General features: G+C 57.4%; 1 protein-coding gene across 1 annotated transcript in view; it reads left to right on the top strand.

The window, feature by feature from the left end:
- The first annotated feature begins 708 nt into the window (after positions 1 to 708).
- Positions 709 to 22,422, top strand: part of SRRM4 (serine/arginine repetitive matrix 4) — a 34,010-nt gene continuing 12,296 nt past the window's right edge. Inside the window, exons 1-8 of the mRNA XM_062590224.1 lie at positions 709 to 839; positions 11,350 to 11,493; positions 13,569 to 13,652; positions 14,537 to 14,608; positions 16,022 to 16,048; positions 17,337 to 17,387; positions 20,573 to 20,665; positions 21,441 to 21,603. Coding sequence (XP_062446208.1) covers positions 709 to 839; positions 11,350 to 11,493; positions 13,569 to 13,652; positions 14,537 to 14,608; positions 16,022 to 16,048; positions 17,337 to 17,387; positions 20,573 to 20,665; positions 21,441 to 21,603 — 765 coding nt within the window. The remainder of the gene's footprint in view (positions 840 to 11,349; positions 11,494 to 13,568; positions 13,653 to 14,536; positions 14,609 to 16,021; positions 16,049 to 17,336; positions 17,388 to 20,572; positions 20,666 to 21,440; positions 21,604 to 22,422) is intronic.

Here is a 22,422-nt window from a genome sequence, read left to right as displayed (position 1 = left end):
GCTGGCCCTTCCCGGCGAGGGGACATCTTGCTTTCCGAGCCGCCTCGGACCCCACCGGCGGCAAAGGCGCCGCAAGCGTTGCGTGGGAAGGGATGGGGAGAGGGGGGAAAGGAGTTTTCTTCCCCAATCCCCTCCCGAGGCAGAAGCGGCGCTTGGGGCGCCCTTGGCGAGGGCACGGCTGGCCGGCGCTGGGAGGCCTCGCTGCTGCCCCCCGAGAGCCGCCGGGACCGGCCGGGCGCTGCCGCTGCCCGCTGCGAGGGGCGACGCGAGGTGGGGGGGACCCTGGGGGCAGCAAAGGGGCCAAGGTGGGGACGGGGGGGGGCGGGAAGGGGCTGCCGAAGCTGAGCGGGGGCAGGAAACCTGGAGGGGGCAGTGACCGCCCCCCGAGATGCTCTGCAACCCCCCCCCCCCCCCCCCACCACCACCACCACCACCACCACACACATACACACCGGCTCGGCTCGGCTCGGCTCCCCCCGCGGGCGCGGGGCGGCGCCGGGGCGGGCGCGGCGCCGGGGCCGCCCCCGTCCCCGCCTCGCCGGCACAAAACAGCGGCGGAGGCGGCTCGGCCGCACACGCTCCCCGCGAGCCGAGCCGGGCCGGGCCGGGCCGGGCGGGGCCGGGCGGGATGTAGCGATCAGCACCGCGGAGAGCGCCGCGCGGGGCCGGGCCGAGCCGCGCCGCGCCGGGCCGGGCCGGGCCGGGGCCATGGCGAGCGTGCAGCAGGGCGAGAAGCAGCTCTTCGAGAAGTTCTGGCGCGGCACCTTCAAGGCCGTGGCCACGCCGCGGCCCGAGAGCATCATCGTGGCCAGCATCACGGCCCGCAAGGCGCCGCCCGGGTGAGCGGGACCGCGGGGGCTCAGCCCTGGGGGAGGCTGCGCGGACCCCCCCCCCTCCCGGGCCTAGGCAGGGGCTGGGCAGCCTGCAGGGACCCCCCGGCCTGGGGGGGGGGTTTCTTGTTCCCCCCCTGTTAGGGGCTGCGGCAGCCGGAGGGGAGCCGCTCCGGGGGGAGCAGGTTCGGGGAACTCGGCTGCGGTGGGCGCGCTGAGCCCGGGAGCGGGACGCGGTCCCGGCGCCGCCGCGCTGGGCCTGCGAGGACACCCCGGAAAGCCGGGGGCGCGGAGCGGGGCGCGGAGCGGGGCGCGGGGCTGCTCCCGCCCCGGGGGCCCGCTGAGGCCGGCGAGGGGCGCGGGAGCGGCCGCTTCGCGCTGGCTCCCCGAGGAACCGGGGCTCTGCGGGTTCTGCGCCGACGCTGTTGGCCGCTCTCCCGCGGCGCGACCGAGGGTTTCCCGAGCGGGGAAGAGCACGTCGCGTTTCCGCGGGCGGCCTTTGGCCCGGCTCCGCTCCTGGCGCGCTCTGTCTCTCCTCCGGGCTAGGCGCAGGCCGGGAGTGTTCTCAGGCTCCGTTAAAAGGGGGGTCGGGTTTTCCCTGCGGGCTTCCCTGCGCTGCTCTTCGGATCGGCCTTTTCTTCTTCCTTTTCTTCTTTTTTTCCCCTCTCCCCAACGCTGTTCCTGGCTGGTTTAAGAGCAGCTCAGGCTGCTCCCAGCGAGGCACCGGGAGGAGAGGGGGGAAGCGGGGAGCCGCGCGGAGGAGGAAGGCGCCCGTCTGGGTCCCTGCTCGGCCACCTCCGGAGCAGCCGGGAGCGGGAGGCCGCTCTCGGGCTGAAGGGGTCGTCGAGGCGTCCGGAGGGCGAAGGGAAAGGGGGCGGCGGGCAGGGCGAGGCGGCTCTTCCGGGGCGCTCGCCCCACGCCCCGGCCGGGGGGTCACCGCAGCGCCCGCAGCCGGCTCCAAACGGGGGCAACCGGAGCGCGGCCGGGGCCGAGACCCCCAGCCGGAGCTGCGGGAGGGGAGGGGGGGGGCAAGGAGCGCGGCAGACGGCCCCGGTGGCTCACGGATGGATGGACGGACAGACGGACGGAGGGGGCGCGGGCTGGCCGGGGTGCCCCGCGCGGCCGCCGCCGGGCTCCCCGCTGTCCCCCCGCGCCGGTTGCCATCTGCTGCCTCCCCGCCGCCCGCTGAGCCCGCGCCTGGAAAAGAGAAGAAAAGGGGAGGGAAAATGATTAAAAAAAAAAAAAAAGAAAGAAAGAAAGAGCCGCCGGCCCGTGCGCTCGGAGGTGCCGCTAATGGGCCGCTTTTGTGCGCCCGGCGCGGCGGCCGCAGCTGGCCGGCGGCGAGGCCCCGCGCTAATTAGGCAGCTCGGGAGCAGGCGGCAGCGGCGGGGGGATGCGGGGGACGGTGGCGGCCCCCCGGCGCCGGGCCCTCCCCGAGCCATCTCCCACCCCAGAGTTATCCCCCCGAGGGGCCAGGGCTGAGCCCTCCCCGGCCAGCCCCGGCGCTTGCCCGTTCCCACATCCCTGCGCCTCACAGCTGGACCCTTCCTTTTATATGTATGTATAATATATATAATTTTTTGCACTATGAACTTATCAAACGTGAGCCTGGTGTCGCTGAAATGAAATCATTTCAAGCATGACTGCCCTTTTCTCTCTCTCTCTCTCTCTTTTTTTATTATTTTTTTTATTCCTTTTCTTCCCGAGGCTGCTGAACCTCTTAATCATGGCAAAGCGGCAGCGAGGCCGGAAAATCCCCACGGGCGCTGGGCTGCGCTTAGCGCCGGCACCCCGCTGCGCCCCGCGGCGGCTGCTGGGCCGGGAGGGAGCCTCGGGACCTCGAGGAGGCCCGGAGAGCTGCCGGCGTCGCCCTGGGCGCTTCAAACCGCCGGCGGCACCCCCCGAACCCCGGTAACCGGAGCGGGAGAAGGCTGCTTTCGTACTGGGGGTTGGAGCCGGCGGATTGATTTAATCCGAAAGCGGAGCCAGGGAAGCGCCCCCCCCACCACCACCACCTCGTGCCTTTTTCTCTGCCCTCCACGGCGGTGCCGGACCCGCGGTGCCGGCGGCCCCGTCTCGCCTGCCGCAGCGTCGCTCCTGCCCCGGGGCGAGCGGGGCGCTGCCAGCCCCCCGGGCTGCTGCCCCCCGGGGCGGCCGCCGCCTGGAGGCTCCTTGCTCGGCTGCTGACCCGTTTAACGCTTCATGTTTAATTTACGTCGCTTCGTTAGCTAAAGGAGGAGCGGGCGCCTGCAGCCCGCGCCGCGGTCTGGGGGCGAGACGCGCTTTAATTTGTTGCGCGGCTCCGGGAAAGAGCGTCCGGGAGGAACGTGGGGGGCGGCAGCTCGCTGCTCCCGCCGGGATTCCCGGCTGGAGAGCTGGTGCGCGGCCCGGGAGGCGGCAGAGCCGGCCCGTCGGGGGGCTCGGGCGCACGCGAGCGGCTGGAAGCGCTCGGAGGAGGCCCCGGGGCCCGGACGGCAGAGCAGATTTTCCCCTGCGCTGGCACAAGCTTTGCCCGGGGGGAGCCCGAGGCCCCTTCAGCCGGGCTCCGGGCGCCTGCCCTGGGCAGCGCGCCCGCTCCGTGCCGTCCACACGGAGTGGTAGCTATCGCTCAGCACGGGGAAAACGCTTGTGTTAAGAGAGATTTCAGAGTCAAAAACCGCCTGCTGAATTAATCCGTGGGTCGCCGGGAGCTGCCGTCCCGCCGACCGCCTGGGGAAGCAACGCGCGTCCGGCGGGGACGCGTCGGAGTGCGTAAATGAAGTTGTTACAGTGAGCTGTTCCCCGCCAGCGAGCGCCCGCGGCCCGCCCGGCTGTCGAGGCGGGTGACGGCGAGCGGCAGCGGGCGCCTGCAGAGCAGGTGCTGCTCCGGCCCGGTGGCCTCGCGGTCCGGACGTCCCCCGGGGAGCTCCTCCAGCTCCCTGCAGCCCCGCCGGGAAGGGTCCCGAAGCGGCCGCCGGCTCCTCGGGGCGCTGGGTGCTCGGCGCTGGCCCCCTGCGCGGCCTCTCCGGCTGCAGCCGCCAGAGCCGAGCGGCTGCGGCCGATGGCGACGGGCTGGTAGCGGCGTCTGAATTTGTATTTAAAGCCGATTCCGAGGGTCTGTAATTTTCATCAGCGCTGCACGGCTTTTTATAGAACAGGAAAATGGGAGAGTAGTTAACGAGCTGCAATTCTGAAGAGCCGCTGCCTTGATTGGGGCTAATTATTTTCTTTACAAAAATAATTAACGAGGCACGCAACCCACCGCGTGAGAGGCACGTGGCGTTAATTAAACGGCGCGGCATCGCCGGCGCCCCGTCCCGCGGCGAAGGCGGCGCGCGGGGCTGGCCGCCGTGCAGCCCCCGCGCCGGGGGGGTGGGGGGGAAGGCGGCTCGCCTGGGGGTCCCCGGCGGGGGCCGTCGCCTGCCGTGCCGGGCCGGCCCCCAAGCGACGCGGCTGCCTCGGCCCGAGCTTGCCTGCTGCCCGGGACCGGTTCCCCCGCTTACACGGGCGCCTGCGGAGCGCGGAGTTGTTAACAAGGCTAATTCCGCTGTTTTTCCCGGAGATATTCTGCGAACGAATGCGTGCGTTTACGTGACCTTGATTCGGTTTATGAATAATTCTGGATTACCCACACGCGACTAACGCGGGGGCTTTGCCGCCCCAGGTTGCCCGTCGGCCGAGGGTGGCCGAGCGCTCCACGAGCATTAGTTCAGCCTCGCAAATCCCTGCGAGCAAATAAAATTATTGCTACGCCCAGTTAAAGACGAAGGGGCGGAAAAGCGGCGGGAGGGAGCCGGCCTCGGATCCGCCGCCGCCGCCGGCGGGAGCAGCGCGTTCGCGAGCCTTCGGGGTCCTCCAGGGCCGAGCCTCGGGCGAACGGGCCGGCGTTTGCGCCCTCACCGAGGGCCTCGGAAAGGCTCCGAACGGAGCAGCCGCTCCACGCGGAGCTGCTCCGGCCGGGCTGGGCTTGGCCTTTCGTTGCCACCTCCAAAGCGCCCTATTGCTAATGCATTTTTAAAGCGATATTTCCGAGCTCCTGCGCTCGCAAGCCTCAATTTCATTAACATTTAACAAGCTGCGCTGTCGGCAAACAGAGCGTTTGTACTCCGCTGCCGAGCGGAGCGGGCTTTGGAACGCGCTCCGTTAGCGAGAGCGCCCTGGCGGCTGCCGGCCGGGAGCGCGGCATCCCGCCGCCGCGCCGGGTGACTTCCCGATTAACGGCCCCGGGCGATTAGGGCTCTGGAAAGATCCCGGATTAACCCGCGCCGGGGAGGGCGAACGTTGCCGCAGGAGCTGGGTTTTATCGCCGAGCGTGGCTCGTGGTGGCTGGAGGTGCGAATCCGCCGGGAAAGTTGAACCGGGAGCTCGTAGCTGGGAAAAGCCTGGGATGGAGAGGACAAATCGTGTATCCCGCCCCCCCCAGCACTTTTGCTGTCCGCGCCAGGGCCGGCAGCCCCCGCGGTGCATGGCGGCCACCAGCCGGCGTCCGGGACGGAGCGCTCCCCGCCAGCCTCCGGCGCGCTCTGCTCCTCCAGAGCATCTGGCGCTGACGGCCACCGCCGCCTCTCCCAGCCGGGAAGCGCCTGTGTTCGGGTTCAGCCGTGCATGGCGAGCCAGCTGCTGGCGAAGGAAGAGCCACACTGCTGCTTTGCCCCCCCCCCCCAAGCCCCCCCGGTCCGTTAAGAGAGGTTGTTACATGTTTCTGGAGCCCGGGAGGTGAAAGGAGCCGGTCCTGGCTTGCAGCGGGACGCCGAGCTCCCGGGAGCAGGAGGAGAGGCACGGCCGGCGAAAATTGGATGAAAAAAAACCCGTGTATTATGGAATTGGGTTTCTGCTCTGCGTTTCAACTGCCTCGAGAAAGCCACGCGCTCTGCTGCAGCTGGTGCCTCTGCTGATGCACGAAAAAATAGCTGTGAGAAGATTAAAATTGAACTGGCTTGGAATCTGTGTAATCAGGGAAAATATCTCGGTGATTTGCTATTATAATTTTCAATAACAAACTGCAGGGCTCCTGCCGCACTAATAATAGCGGTTTGAACGAGGTGGGGAAGGGAACGTGCCGCGGGGTGTTTGTGGAAAGCACTTGCAATTTTCCCCATCTCCTAATTTTGAAGAGGTATTTTTAGTGCACGTTTCAAACAGATTTACGTAAACACATCTGCTGGAGTTGGTGCTTGGAAATGTCTTTGCAACCTTCTTCCCCCCCCCCCCCCCCATCTCCTGGGACAAAGAAACGGTTCAACCATTTTCTTTTTCAACGAGAGAGCAAGCGAAAGAATGGAAAGGGTGATTTTACTAGCGAAAGCGGTGTGCTTTAGAGATGCTCTGAGTATTTCAGGATGCCGGAGCAGCGGCGGTCGCTGTCGTGGGGCTGTCGGGGACAGCCCGGGGACGCCGGGAGGCTCCCACGCCGGGGGTCCTGCCAGCAGGCAGCTCCCGGGGAGACGTGATGCCACGGTGACGGGCGTCTCGGACGGGGTCTCCACACCCGAGCGCCTGGGGACCGGACTCACGTTGCTCTCGAATGGCTACAGTGCAGCGAGGGCAACGGGGGGGCGGTGAGTCGGGGGCTGCCAGCTCCGAGGGCCCCGGGGCACCGCGGGGGAAGCGCGTGGCGCCAGCCGGCTCCTTTCTCGATGCGAGCTGCTCTCCGATGGGGGGCTGCGATTAAGAGCACTTTGTGGCCGATATTTAATCTTTCTCTCCATTTAAATCGGATTGATTTTTCCCATCGATTTAGCCGACGTGACTCCATCTGCCCCCTTCCACCCGGGAAGACCGGGGCTCCCTCGGCGGCCCGGCGAGCCGCTGCAGCGCGGGAGTTTCTCGTGCTCTTCCTCGGGGCTGCGGGGCCGCCCCGGGTGTCCGCGTCCTTCGGCAGATGGATATTGCCAGATTGATTCCCCCAGATGAGGCATCCATCATCGTTTTAATGCCCAGGGAAACAGCCAGAACTAATAGGGTCATCAGGGATGCTTTAACCTTTTTAGTTTTCGGCGCTCCAGTTGGTTGGAGCATCTTCACTGGGGACCGTAGAGATGCCGGAAACATGGAGCTGGCGAGGGGCAGCAAGGGCAAAGCAGGGATTTCCTGATCGTCTCTCCCAAGTTCTGTCCTGAGCTTGGAAACGCTGCCCCGGCGTGAGGGTGGCCAGGGCTCGGGGTCTTCGGCAGGGCCTCGGCACTGCCGAGGCCGCCGTGGGGCTGCCCCCGTGCGGGCGACCGGCCACGGCACGATGTTTTTGCCAGGCAGCGCCGTTGCTGGTGTTTTCACACCGGCGCTTGCAAAGCAGCCCAGGGCAGGGCTGGAGGAAGGCTGAGACTGACGGGCCTGTTCCCGTGAGCAAGGGGGAACCGAGCACCGTGTGTCACGGCCACGGCACCATCACCGGTGCCTCCGGCTCCGAATTACCCCCCGGAGCCACTTTGGTGCCGGTGCTCTCTGACAGGGCTTTGATGAGCCCAGCAGGACTCGAGGCATCCCAGCTCTCGCACCTCACCTGGCGCGAAAGCCACCTCGAGCGCCTTTTTCAAGGCATGCTTTTGCAGAGGCTTTCACAGCCTGGCTGGGGGCAGGTTCCCCAGAACCAGCGCCCCCGGTCCCCACGTCCTTCCCACCATGCGGGTGGGCGCCCGCGGGGTTCTGACTCAAAGGTTGCCCCGGGCTGGATTCAGAAAACGTGGGAGAGTCCAAATCTGGGGGCAGCAGGCAGAGGTGGGCTGGCTTGGCTGCGGAAAGCAGTGAAGGGCTGGGGCTGGTGGGCAAGGTGAGAGCCCCTGGGTGCCTGCCGCTTCCCACCCAGCTGCTCCCACCAGCTGCAAAGGTGGCAAAAATTGCCATGAGCCCCAAAACAGCCCTCCACGAATGGGGCCTGGTGCCACAGGAGGGCGCGAGAAGGGCCCGGCGGAGCCGTCTGCAGAGGAAGGCTCTGCACGGCGCGTGATGCTCGGCGCCGCTGCAAGGCTCTGAGCCGTCGGCAGGCGACCGCTGCCGGATCAGCGCCGCTGCCTTTGTGCGGACCTCGCCGATAGCTTGGATTTACACGTGGGAGGAGGAAAGGGGGAAGGAAAAAAAAAAAGGGAAAGTGCAAGCAATCACGTAAGGGGAATGGGGAAACTTCCCTCCGGCGGGCAGGCAGGGCAGCTGAGCACGCGGGACTGGTACGGGGGCAGAGGGGGGCAGCGGTCCTTGCTGCGGAGCCAAAGCACAGCGGCGTTGCACCCCGGCAGGTGCCCTTCCTCCCTCCTCTTCCTCCCTCCTCTTCCTCCCGCCTGCTTGGGCTGCAGATATATACATACAGATATATATATATATATTCAATCAATGTCCGTGGAACTTAATCCGAACGGATTACCAGCCAGTTTAGAGCGTTAGAGACTCGCAGCATTCATCGGAGGAGAACAGTTGGTTGAATTTAGGCAAGCCTTTGATGGGATTGGAGAATAATTATTTCCATCAATAATTACTTCCAAGCCCAGGAGGAACATTTCCTAGCATGCTTCAGGACAGCCATCCTTGGGTGCCTCGAGACCAATATATTTTAACGCGGGGGCGCTTGGCGCGCAGGAACACAGGCAGCACGGCATCTGCGTGGGCGCTGGTGCGAAGGACATCACCCGCAGCTCTCCTGCCGGGCCGGGCCTCTCCTGCAAACCGGCAGTGCCCCGGTGTGCCACCAGCCCCGGGAGAAACTCTCCTGCCTCTGCTGTTGGAGCTGAGCACCCCCCCACACACACCAGGCCTTTCCACCGGTCATTAATTTGGGGACATTTTTAATGGGGATGTTTTAATCCTAATGACTCAGCCTCGGAAGACTGCTCTTAGAAGAGGTTCAGGAAAGGCCACAAGCTAATTAGTTGCACAAAGAAAGCAATTAACCATGTAGTTTCCCAGATGGTTAAAAATAACAGAGATGCTGAGAAGAGACTGGGAGACTTATTACAAGTGAAATAATAGACTTTCAAGCCAGAGGGACCTCAGCCAGCATCGCCTCCTGCGTACCCTGGACTGGAGGCACCTCGCTGGCTTCCCCCTCAGTGTCCCCTAGCACCTGTATTTGGCTAACGCACACCCTTAAAAGCTCAGATGTGAGAAAATTGGCTCCCACAAAGATCAGCTGTTTGAAAAGGTGGGTTTTAGGGGGCAAGCAACTCTGCTCCCTATGCCACAGCCCCCTGAGGGGCTGGGCTGCCCTAGCGCAAGTGGCTGGGGCTGGCAGAACCAGCAGCATCCTCCAGAGCCTCTGGAAACCTTCCTAAGACAGCAAAAGCCAGTACACGGATGCAGGTGACGTTCCCTGGGGCTTGTAAGCCTCCGGCCATGGTTAACCAGGGATGACGTGCTGTTTTAGCATTGCATCACTCTTTAACTACCCATTTGGCCCCGCTCTGGCCCACTACACATGCAGCATCCACCTAGCCCTCGCTCCTCTCTCATAGCTCCATAACTCACGTATGGGCTTCAGTATTACACTGGCTTCAGTATTATAATGAGGAGAAATGGGGACACTGCTCTCTGTCCCCAGGGATGCCCAGCCCGGCGTGGGTACCGCTCCCCAGCCAGGCCAGGCTCCAACCTGCCAATGCTTGTTTTATGTCTTTGAATAACACTCTGGATGACACACAACAAAAACAGTGTTCTCGGCACCCCTGTCGGGTATGGTTTATGGCTTTCCATTAATCTTCGTGTTCTTTGAAATAAACATCTCCAGGGCCTGAAAATCTGTTTACTTCCCTTTCGAGTGTTTGAGCTCTGGTTTGTTTTGGCTTGCTTTTTTTCCATTTGGCAAACAGGGCAGCCCTGTCTTCTCCCGCTCAAGCCCCAGAGTTTTTTGGAGACCTCTCACCCACGGGTGTTGCTGCACTGGCTCTGCTCCTCATCCTCATAGGCTCGGCACAGTGAGCTGAGGGACTTGGCTGGTCTCCCCCCTGCTCTTGCAGGGCATGGATGAGCTCGGCTCTACTATGCTCTGCTCAGCACTTGCAAGCAGCTGCCGCATCTCATGTGTTTCCTTTTGGGTCTTTTGGGTTGTCCCAGGCTCTCCAGTTTGGGCTTCTAGCACAACCAGGAGCACTTTCTCTGGTTTCTCACCCTGCTTGTATGAGCAGGAGGACAGCCTTCCTCCACACTGTCAAGGGTGCTCCAACCATTGCTTCTACCTAGGTCCTGGCAATATGATGGTGGGCTGGGGAGGAGGAAGCATGGTGAGATATTGGCCAGTCAGTAGCAGGTATGGTATTTCAAATGCAAAAACTTCTCTCTACTAGACCGCATGGCTGTTGAGGCCAGCTGAGATTTTGGCCAGGCCTGCATGTCTCTCTGGGATGCTCCGTGCAGAAGCCAGTTGGAATAAATGGCAATTTGGCTTCTGATACCACTGATGAGGGACCTTGACCTCAGCCTTTTTTTATTTGCTGAGATTTCTTTCCCCTAGAGCACACCCTCCATTCTCCGCATCCAGGTGCAAACGTGTCATTAAAATGTGTACCACGTTCTCAACTTGGCCACATTGCCAAAGAGGTTCAAGTAAATGCAGGGCTGTAAAACCAGGCTGCATCTTTAAGTCCTGCTGCAGGTGGGCAGGCAAACACAGAGGATCTGTCAGGGGAGATACGGGGAGGGAGCCGTGACCTGCATTCAGCTGCAGTTGCATCAGACATAAATTGCCAGCACTGAGCTTCTGACAGGCCCCGTGGTCTGTCTGACGACACCTGGCCTGTCTGCAGTCCTCCAAGTTCATGAGAGAGAGGAGCAGGAAACTGTTTATTCGGATGTTGCAGTGTGTTTTGTCCTGCCTTTGCCTTGTTTCCTCACCTGGTGAGGACACAACAGGTTGTGTTAGCATGTCCCTTCGCATGCTTCAGGCTCTTCCCTTGGTAAAGCATCCAATGAAAAGGCTGAAGAGCCTGAGCAATGGGTGGGGGACATGGGGTCAGGTCACTCAGGCCCTTCGGCCTGGTCATCTGTCCTCAAAATCGGCCTCTGTCCACCGCCGCAGGCACTGTCTCAGCAAAGCTGGTGCACCAGTGGGAGGCGGGAGCTGCTCCTAGCAGGAGCTACTCAGGCCGCAAGAGCTGCGCTGTCTTTTCCTGCATCCCTAGCTGAGTTTGGCCAGCAAAGGGCAGCCCCCAGTCATGCCCTGGGCTCGTCCCTGCCTCCTCACCAGGAGCCTCAGGCACAGCTGGAGCAGCTCCCCCGTGCACACAGGCCTTCAGGTGTCCCCACTCCTACACCTTGCCTCCCTCAGCTGCTGCATTAGCACACCCGGCCCCATTTCCTGGGGCTCTCCACGGAGCTGTGGGTTCAGGAAGTTGGAGAGCAACATCCAGCTTTCTCTGAAAGGCTTAAACCAACCTACTTCTCTTTCCTGTGGGCTGCAGCTCTCCAGCCATGGAAAGGAAAGGAAAGCAAAGCAGTGTGGTCAGGGGCCCATAGTTCTAGGGAATCACTGAGTATGCAAAAAGACTTCAGCAAATGTCCCCAGCTGTAAGGATTTTTGGCTTCCATTCACCACTGGCTTTCTCTCCTGTTGCCCCAGCAGTGGGACGCTCAGCTGCCTGTCATACTCTGCGGAGGACAGACGTCCTGAAAAGGCAAGTGGCAATGCATCCAAGGAGGCCTCCACCACCAACGGTTGTGTGAAAGGGAAGGAGAGACGTGACCACGCTCACCACCGGTCACGCAGGTAAGAGAGCGAGGACCGTGAGCAGGGATTCAGTGAAGTAGGTGTCTCTGATTATCCACCTTGGCCATGGTTTCTGTAGGCTTGTGAGAGTTGGCCCTGCGAGGGGGGACAGGAGGGCTGAGCTGCCCCATGAAGGTGGCCAACAGTGTGCTCTTGCCCCAGAACTAGCTTCCTGGTCCTCCTCTGCCTGTAGCTCCGTGCCATCACTAAACAACGCTGGGGCTCCCGGCGGGTGCCTGGACCTGCGCCAGCCTCTCCTCGGCCGCGCTGGGCACCGGTGTCCATCCGGACAGGCGCAGCGAGCTCGTGCGCGGCCTCGGCCGGCCCCTTGTGAGGAGCCCTGGCTGGTGGCAGGCCACCCGCCAGCCGCCCCATGCTGCGGGGTCAGTGTGGTGCCTTCGGCTGGGAATTGCTATGAGAAATTCCCATCTACGCCTAGATCACGGACTGGCAGCGCTGGCCTGGTAGGATGCAGCTTCGTTCATCACAAACCCCTGGCAACTTGAGAGGGGAAAAATGGACCAAACTTTCTAAATGAAGCAGCTAGAGTCACGGAGCCCGGCTTGTTAAAGTGTCTCTGTGATTAAAGCCTATCTGCTTGGTTAAAGACACTAGAAAGAAAGCGAAAGCAAGCACATTTCCTATCTCCAGATTTCAGGCTAACCAGAACAATAATTTAAAGGATATTTTTAATTAGACTTTGATTACAATCGGAGAGGAACGATTAAAGTCAGATCAGCTGAAGGAGAAGGCTTCTACATCAGAAGCGAAAGAATTTATCTTGGAAAAAGGAGCAGGGCTCTGCGCGAAACCGCCCAAGGCCGAGCGGCAGGGGTCGAAGGTTTCCCCTCTGCTCGCCCCTCCGGAGGGGAACCGAAGCAGTCGGGTGCCTGGGGCTGCGGGCACGTCGCCTCGGCAGAGCGTACTGACAAGCAGATAACGCTGCGGGGAGGAGGAGGAGGAGGAGGAGGGAGGGCCATCCTGCCACCTTCGCCACCCAGCGTACAACCAACCCCGCTTATGGAGTGGAAGGGTAGTTTTGTTTTACTTATTATTTTTAATGTTCCATAAATACTCTACGCTTCGGTTATTCGCGGTTCACAACCAAAGCATCAGCATAAAGTTGAGTTCTGCAGAGCAATAAAAAAAAAAGCGCGTTAAAGCGCTAAGCAGTTGGCTTTTTGCGGCAACCAGGCCCTCGGTGAGCCCGTGAGCCCGTCTCGGTGCGGGGCCCTGGGCCGCGAACGGGCAGCGGGCGCCGCGGAGCCCGGCGCCCTGGTGTCCCTGCGCGGCGCGGCCCTTGTGCCCTATTTTCATCCAGTTTCCATCGCTGACGACCCCAAAAGCCTTTCCTGAATCGGGGCATCCGCAAGCTTCTTTGCCCGTTCTTTCTTCCCCCCCGTCTTTCGGAGCGTTTGCTTTGCTTAATAAACAGCCGCAAAGTAGCTGTCATATTTTCAGCGGAGCGCTCTAAACTAATTTAACCACAGGATTTGCTTTGCGTTGAAACATAATGTGTTTTGGCCTTGCGTGTTTTCAAAAAAAAAAAATAATTTGCAGGATTTTTTTTTTTAACAACTGTGTAAAAGAGATGCGTATCTCATTCAATTACCACAGCGCCCCAATAAATATATATTTTTATAATTAACCGTTGTTTAACATGCGCTGAGTCTTTTAATGTGGTTAGAGAGATGCATGAGTTTGCAGTAATTATTGTATGCTAATTAAAAGCCAATTAATTATTTAAAGCATATGTACAAAGAGCCGCAAAACTTAGTATGGCGGAGGCGTTAACCTCGGTAAACGGGCTTTGAGTGGCCGGCTGGCCCGCGAGCGGCCCGCGGGAGCTGTCTCGCCGCGTCTCCCTTCGGCTGGCGCAGGAGACGCGGCGCTTAAAGCGTGGCCGAAGCGTCGGCGCCGGGGGCCGAAGCGGAGCTGCCGCCGAGCCCCGTCCCGCCGCGCGGCCCTCGGGCCCCGTGTGCTGCTGCGGCGCTCCGGCGAGGACAGCGGTGCGCCCTGGATTTGCCTTATCCTATATTATTATTATTATTATTATCTCTTTGCCCCCTCTCCAGCCGCTCGCGCAAGGGGGAGCGCACGCCGCCACCAGCCCGGGGGAAGAAAAAGAAGAAGAAATCTGGCCGCAAGAAGCGAAGGAGGTGGGTGGAAGGGGCCGGGGTGGCCTTGGGGGAGGGAGGAAAATGGCGGGGGAGGGAGGAAAATGGCGGGGGCCGGGGGCCGCCGGTGGGGAGGGAGGAAAATGGCGGGGGAGGGAGGAAAATGGCGGGGGCCGGGGGCCGCCGGTGGGGAGGGAGGAAAATGGCGGGGGAGGGAGGAAAATGGCGGGGGCCGGGGGCCGCCGGTGGGGAGGGAGGAAAATGGCGGGGGAGGGAGGAAAATGGCGGGGGCCGGGGACCACCACCGGGGAGGGAGGAAAATGGCGGGGGAGGGAGGAAAATGGCGGGGGCCGGGGACCACCACCGGGGAGGGAGGAAAATGGCGGGGGCCGGGGGCCGCCGGTGGGGAGGGAGGAAAATGGCGGGGGCCGGGGGCCGCCGGTGGGGAGGGAGGAAAATGGCGGGGGCCGGGGGCCGCCGGTGGGGAGGGAGGAAAATGGCGGGGGAGGGAGGAAAATGGCAGGGGCCGGGGGCCGCCGGTGGGGAGGGAGGAAAATGGCGGAGGAGGGAGGAAAATGGCGGGGGCCAGGGGCCGCCGGTGGGGAGGGAGGAAAATGGTGGGGGCCGGGGGGCCGCCGGTGGGGAGGGAGGAAAATGGTGGAGGAGGGAGGAAAATGGCGGGGGCTGCTGGTGGGGAGGCGCTCAGGGCCAGGGGGGCCTTGAGGCGCCATGTTGCCGCGAGGCACTCATGGGCTCAGGGGGCCACGAGGTGCCACGTTGCCGTGAGGTGCTGCTGCCGTCGCCACGTCCCTCCCCGCCGTGCGGGGCCGGCGGCCGCCCCGGGATGGTGCTGGTGGCCAGGCGCGGGCTGGGGGGTGCGAGGGGCCGTGCCGGGCACCGCCTCACGCTCGCTGCCTCCCCCGCAGGTCTCCCTCCTACAGCCCCTCGCCCGTGAAGAAGAAGAAGAAGAAGAGCTCGAAGAAACGAAAAAAAACTAGGTATTTTCATCTGAGAAACGTGATTTTTTCTTTTTTGGTTTCGTTCCTCCTGCCGGCGCCCCGGGCGCCGCCGTCGGTGGCACTTGCCGCCGCCCGCAGCAGCTGTGGCCGGTTTCGCAGGGCCACGACCGCCCCGCTCGCCAGGGCGCCGACACCGTCGGCGAAATGGGGCAGAAAAATCCCCAGGTGCGTAGCATGGCCGTCCCCCAGGAGCCGGGAGCGAGCGGGTTTGGCCGTACCCGGCCGCGCTCGCCCTTGCTGCCTCCCCGCGGGCTTTCTCTCAATTCCGGCTTTAAACTAAAGAGCACTATTTAAATTTTTAAAATCGCAAATATTTTCCTTGCTTTCTCTCTGCTGTTCAGCCGGTATTTGCAGGGAGCAGTGAGTGCCATCTCCCTGGGAAAGTTCATATATTCATAATTCATTGAACTGGGAAAAAAAGCTATAAAAATGGGTTGAAAAGCTGAGTTTGATCTGTATAGAGAGGGAGAAAAAGAGGGAGGAGGAAAGACAAGAGCGCAGGAACTCCTTCAAAATGTTTCCTTTCTGAGGGGCGAGTTTTATACTCTTATGGATGCCTCCTTCTGAAAGCAGCCCTGGGTCAGACTCTCCTTGGCATCCCACCTGTGATGCCCAACTGAAGCCCTACAAACCAAGGGTGAGCTATAGCTGGTCCCAAAAGACAGGCATTAGTGACCAGTGGAGGTCATTTCCAGGCACCCGGTACCAGACCCAGCCATGTATCCCAATTAATTGACTTTGCAACAGGCAGCCTCTTGGCCCTCCTGGGAAGGACTGGTGGCCGTGGCTTCTGTGGGATGTTGTCCCATGTGCTCAGGAGGGACAGCAGGCAGTGCATGGTATAGGGGCCAGGCCTCGGCATGGAAGGATGTCATCCGTGCACCCAGGGCTTCCTCTGAGAACACAAGCATGGTGCCCGCTGAGTCAGCCCAGGGATGCTCCAGAAGGCAAGACAGAGACTGGATGCTGTTTTGTCCCTGAGCCAGCTCCTGCATTACTCAGAAAAGATTCATCCCTTGACGGCAGCTTGGTGCTTCGCAGAGAAGGCCAGTGACCAGGTTCACCTGAGGCCCCAAATTAAATGCAGTGCAAAACTATGAAGGCAGTGGTAGGAAAAAAAAGGGGACCCAGCAGAGAAAGGGAATGTTTTCACTCAACGCATTATTCTGAGGGTCAGATTCTCGGTTATATGCAGAGTGTGCCACCACACCAGCATTTCTCAGCTCCTTTGCTAACTGTCTAAAAGAAAACCAGGACCACTCTGTACAGCTGGAACATGGAGTCCTCTTGCAGTGCTCTGCGTAGCTCTGGGCCTAACCACATTGTCTCTGATCCAGCTTTGTACCTTAGTGAGACCCTATATTCATTTTATATTTATTTGTTTTTTTGCAGGTTATCCTCCAAGAAGAGAAGACACAGGTAAAAATTGAGCAAGTGTGGGTGGACTTTTAAAAATAAGAGTTTAGTGGTCTTTTCAGGAACTTAGAAGGTTGAGGTTCCCTGGATGGAGGTATAAAATGCATTTCTGCGTCAAATCAATGATAGAGCTAATGCCATCCTAAAGGTAGCTTCCCTGCTTTGCTCTTGTGTAAGGCTGATCCCAACCCTGCCCCTCTGGAAGGGAGAGGAGAGAAAGGGTGGTTTGCACAGACTGTAAGGGCAGATTTCTGCTCACATAGGATCTCAGTTGCCAGGATCCCATCTCCTACACCCTCAAGTTTCTCCAGGCCCAGCCATATGGTGCTTTTTGTACTCATGGCCAGGTCAGGAGCAGGAAGGACTGAGTGGACAAGTGAGACGTCCGATCAATGCTGAAGCTCACTGAGAGCTGGATGAGAATGGGTTACACCAGACTGATGGCTGGATGCACCTTCACCCAGGGCAGCTGGAGGAGACTCTCTCAGCAGCCACAGGAGATAGTCTTCATGCTATTGGGGTCCAGCACTCCAGAGTGAGAGTCTCTGTCCTCCCACCTCCCCCTCACTTTACAATCCAACAAAATTTTCTTACACCTTCAAGGTCTGTCTCTGAGAGCTGGAGTCTTGGAGCATGTTCCTATGCACCTCAGCCTAGCTATGAGCATACTGACCCAGGATTTCAATTCTCACTTCAGCGTGGTCCCCTACCTGGCTTCTCATAGAAGGCTCCTATATGAGGATCCTCAGGTTGTTTCCTAGATAGTGGGGTTTATTGTTCTTGCTGGGCTGCTTAAAAGCAGGAGGGGTTACATAGTTCTTGACAGCTAAGCTTAGCCAGACAGGAAACTTCATTCCAGCAGGAGTCCTGTCACAGATGCTTGCATTGGATCTTGAATCTTCATTTTGCTTATGATTTCATTTGCGAACAATACACACCTCCCAGCAGCACCCATCTTTGAAACCTTCAGGCCAGAGTCATCTCAGTGTCTTTCCTGATGTGCACTGGAAAACTCTGCAGATTCCAGTGTGTACAGCATCCAGAAATATTCATCTCCCCACAGAAGCGTGAAGCCGGCAGGATGGCTCATCCTTTTTGAGACCCCTTTTTGTCCAAACCCATGAGCCAGATTTGTCAGCAGGGACTCAGAGCCCATGTGCCAAGGCAGAATATTCATCCTTTTCACTACCATTGTATGCTTTTGGGTGATTTAACTGTTACATTAACATGTGATTGTGTGACTTTTTATCAAAACAGAAATCTCCCAATTAATTAGCCATTTCTTATTTAGTTCTTCAAGTCCCAAAAGTAAGAGAAAGGAAGAAAGAAAACACAAAAAACAGTAAGTAGCAATGCATCATACTCCCTGCTCTGCCTATGCAGGACTGGAGGGCTAGGAAACGCTTGGTGTGGTGGGCCCTTAGGAGCTAATGCTCGCTGCAAAACCCCAGACAACCCTCTGAATTGTTTTCCAGCTAAAAACAGTGGTTCTAGTTTTGCTGGAATGAGAAAAGGCTCATAGAGGCTGGAGGTATTTCATCTTCCTGTCTTCTGTTCCACCCCCTTGGCACTTTATTTGTATCATGCAAGGGATGTACAGTGTCTTGTTCATCCATCCCTGAGCGGAGACACCAGCCTCTTCTGTTCAGGGCAGCATGAGAGAATGAACTCAGATCTATCAGAGTGTTTTACCCGGTACTCTCACAGAGCGCAGTGCCCTGCAGCCTCCTCTGCCCAAGGGGCAGGCTGGCATGTACTTTCTGAGGAGCTTTATCTCTGCCTTATTTGCTGCTGAACAGCCCTCAAGGGTTACAGTAGGATAATGCATTGCACTCAAATATCTGAATAGGGGCAGGAGGTAATTTGGGGGCAAAGGGTGGCTAGGAAAAGAAGTGAGTGTTTGGAGCCAATGGAGGGTATAAGATTCTAGGGCTGAAGCTCACATCTATCCTGGAGAGTTAGCAGAGCATAACCCTTGCTACGTGGGGCAGATAATTCAATGGGTACTGTATGAAATGTGATGATGCCTTCCTCAGGGCCAGAAGGAAGGCCTGTTGTAAGCTCTTGCCACTGGAGAAGGCAATCACACCAGATGAGGAGGTCACAAGCACCTTCCCCAGCTTCCAGGGAAGGGCTTTGGAAGCCACTTCCCTCACAGTCTGAGCTCTGCTCTGTTCAGTCACTTCCTTATCAGGCCTTTCTTGGGTATTGCAACCTGTGGCTTCTCACCTGCTTTCTAAGCAATAAAACAGCTCTGGGGCTGAACTCAAGGCACCAAAACCCTGGCTGGTTATTTTGGCACTTGGTTGGGATAATCTGTTGGAGAGAGAAGCCCACTTAGCAGATGAGACTGCTGGTTTGACTGGCAGTTTGAACTTCTCGTCCTTACTCTTAGGGAGAAAGGGGGTAGAGGGATGATAACCCTGGCACTGCCAGTGTCACCCGAGTACTTTTGGGGACTGAAGAGTTTGGGGATCCTTTAGATATAGAGGATACTGAGTTCCCTGCGCTTGTGTGGACCAACTCCCTATTGCGTGAGAAAGCCTATCCCCTTCTTTTTGTGATTTCTGCACGTTCAGCAGTGCAGTCACTGTTTTTGCTCAAACTGGGCTGCTAGACACCCAAAGATTTCACAGATCATTGGTAAAACTGAGGCTTCCTAGGTTGTCAATATAAGCAGGCATCTCCCACGCACAACACAGTGTTGGCAGGTATGCAGTAGCCTAAAAGCATATAATTAAAGAAAAGATCAGATGCCTGCTCAAATGCACTGACCTAGGGGAATGACAGCTGCTAGAATTGTTGTTTGGGGATAGACCAGCCAGGGTGTTCAAGCCCTTATCTTTTCATCTCTCAGATCAGAACTGAGCCACTCCTGGTTGCTGCAAACACCCTCATTACTTTTGGGTGTGGATCAGAGAGATTCCATGAGCCAGCTCAGAGCAGGGTTTGTGTATAATCACTTTGCTATGGCATATCTTTGTGTTGAGCAACTGGTTACCTAAATCACATAGGACCAGTTCATCCTTCTGCAGAAGGGCAGAAGTCTTAACTGGGGGCACTGATGCAGAGGATGAAGAGCAAAGATGGGGGTTTTCACACAAAGCCACCATGCAAGGAATAGCTGTTCAGTGTTGCTAATTCTAACTGTTCAGGAATACAGAGGGTGGATCTCAAAATGTGAAGGAATTTTTTTTAATACAATTGTAGAGTATAAAAAGCATGAGAGAAAACAACCAAGTGAAGTTCAAGCAATTGCCTTGGTGGTTGCCCTTTTCTCTTAAAGGAGGTGTTCTTAAGCAATTTGACTTGCTGAGTTTTTATAGTGGTGAGTTGCCAAACGCTGTCCAAGCAGGTATATTAGTGTTGTCAGTGATTTGTATAATGTGGCTATGAAATCAGACCGTTCTCACCAGCTAACCCTTCATTAGGTTTGCCTGCTAGCTCAGCAGTGCCAGGCTGAGCAGATGGTTACAGTACCAGCTCTAAAATACCTTCTGTGATGGGCATCAGGTGCAGCAAGAAGGAATGGGCACTGAAAGTGCCAGCTTGCCACCCACTTGTCCTGCTGTCCACGTGCAGGACTTCAACTGTTAGCACTGGCAGCAACAGCTCCTCAGTGACAGAGCTGGATAATCCACCAATAGTAGCCAGAATGGAGCAAAGGGAAGTGCAGCAGGATACTGAACTGGGCTCTATGTGCACAGGTCCCAGTTTGCTTTTAGCTGTCCTGTGGCCTTGTAAGGAAAGGGAGCACTAGTAACTGGCTGTCTACGAGGAGCCAGATAAAATGGTCCTGTCCCCTCAAGCAGGGACTGCGCATAGGGCAGCCTGCGGTTAGGGAAGCTGTAGCATGTGTTCGTGTTCATGCAGCAACCAGAGAAGGAGCTGCCTATTGCAGTGGCTACGTCCTCCCACCTAGAGCGGCTGAGGAAGGCTGTTACCAAACGTACTGTATGCACCCAAGCCTGTCCATGGGCACCTGCTCTTTAGCAAGATACCTGCATTGCAGAGTTTTGCAGAGTGCACAGAGGTTTGAGGTATATGATGGGTTGCTCAGAGGGACAGATTTCTCCCAACAAGGCTCAGTAGTGTGAAGGTCCCAGGCTGTTCCCTAGCTGTGTCAGAGTAGCCTGCAGGATGCAGGGCAAGCAGGTATGAGGCATGTAGCCTCTTCATGATCTTGAAAGCAGAAAGGATTAGTGCTCTCTGCTCTTCTCCTGCAGGCAGGCTTGTAGATCTCCCCTGGCAGGCTCTACTGCCACCCTAATAGCTTGTGATTTACAGACTTGCATCGATCTCAGTAAGGTAATTTGCTTTTTAGGTTTAGGTATGGAAGGATGGAGAATGTCTCATGCCCTGACATTCCTGGGTGTCCTGCACAATGTTTCATGCACCAATCTCTTTAGTTTAAAATACAGATCTCATTTCTGGTTTGGATTGTTGTTGACTTAGGCCTCCAACTGTGGGCTCTTGCGTTCCTCCAATCTGCCAGCCTAATAGTGTTTTTCTCTCTACTTCTTAAAGCTCTCGTGGGCGGCCCCGGAAATCTCGTCATCGTCACCACCGCCACTCTCGCTCAGAGAGCTCTGATTCTGACTCTGTTAACTGCCGAAGCAGGTAATGTCACCGCTCACTGAACTGGGTGTTCTTCCCCAAATACTCCCTGACTGGGCTGAGAGATGTGACTGCAAAAGCCAGTGTGGCCCACAAACACTTGCAGCCACATCTCTTTCTGTTAGTAGCTGTGTCACACGCTGAAGGGTTGAGCACCTTTCGGTCCTAGCTGTAGGAGAGAGGGGTTTGACTCTAGGAGCAGCAACTGTAGCTTCTCAATCACAAGTTTTAATCCCCAGGGCTGATGATCAGCTAATGACAGCTGATTTCAGCCTGGTCTCCTTCCCTTAGTATATGTGCACTATACTACTAATGACCCAGGGGAGTCCTTCTCTTCTTAGCAAAAGAAATAGATTTGTCTATGGCATTCTGTAGCAGTCGGTCACTTGTGGGGTGTTCATACGAGAGCAGAGTGTTTTTTTTTCTTTCCTTTTTTTTTTTTTTTTTCTTAGAGGAGTACTGCCAGAGGGATGAATGTCTAAGGCTATGGGGGAAACTGTGGTTTGACTTGAGTCATGCTAAAGTCATGAATTGGAGCTGAAATTTGAGGTTAATGTGCAAAACCCACCACAAGTTTCCTAAGTGTTTTTTTTTCTTAATAGAAAAACAAAACATCCCTTTTCTCTCCATCATGACTCTCTGTGGTAGTCATGTAGAAGACTTTCTCCTGTGTGCAGTGGCCTAGCACAAAGCTCTGAAGGGTTTAGATGGAGCTGGTAATGGGCACCACTGCAATACCGAGGAATAACGGTTTGATTCTCCGTGTCTTCTTCTGGAGGCACAGAGCCAGGTCTCGAGAAGAAGGGCGTAAAACGCGGCGAAGACGCTCTCGGCATCATTCAAAGAGTGCTGCAAAGCAAAGCTCCTCTGCAGAGGTTCAGGCCAGCCAAAAAGCCTGCCAAACCCTCCCACTCTACAGCTTCCTGTCTCCTAAGGAAGTAGTAAGTATTATACGCTCTGCTTCCTTGCTCAGACTAGCCACAGGTACCTGGGTGAGAAGTCTGATATAAATTTTTTATAATTCAATTATAGCAATGTTAGATAAAGTTGGTTCAAAACTGTTTTATTTATTAATGATGCTGTTCTCCAATGTATGTAAAGTCATTCCTGCCTTCAGTACTTCCCCACCAAGAGTGGGGATGGAGAGAGGATAATTTTGCAAAGATGCTAGCCTATGAATAATGAATTGAGGACATTTAACGGAAAAAAAAAAAAAAAGTGGCCTCCAGCAATGATATTTTACAGGGATGTGTTTGTTATGCAGCCTTTGCTCAGCTGGATGTGAACTTAATTCACTGGTCTTCATGTCCAAGAGTTTAGCCCTTCAGGGGAAGAAAGGGAATCAAACATATATAAAAGAAACATTTACATTTAATGAGTTGCTGATTATTGGCAGGGGATGTTTTCTGACTATCAGGATCCTTCTAAGATCACTGTTTCTCTGGACTGACAAGCCCAAGAGCCAAATTCTGAGCTCATGAGCAGCGCTCATTGATGCTAATGGGAACTGCAAGTGCAGCTGAGGGTAAAATCAGGCTCAGCGCCTTAGGATGTTTCTCCGTATATGTGGAGAGGGATGATGTAATATGTGCCTTAGAACTGAGGGAGCGAGAGAGGGAGAGAAATACTGGATCCAGATTGGTATGAAGTCTTGTTTTTGCATGCCATGTTTCTCCCTTGTTCCTAGTGGTTGCAAAGCAGAGCTGAGATGCTCTTTGATCAAAGTGTTAGCCTCCGAGAGGCATTCTGGAGAGACAGGT

Source organism: Rhea pennata, chromosome 17, assembly GCF_028389875.1.
Source record: "Rhea pennata isolate bPtePen1 chromosome 17, bPtePen1.pri, whole genome shotgun sequence".
Taxonomy (NCBI): domain Eukaryota; kingdom Metazoa; phylum Chordata; class Aves; order Rheiformes; family Rheidae; genus Rhea; species Rhea pennata.
This window is presented reverse-complemented; position numbering and strand designations above follow the sequence as displayed.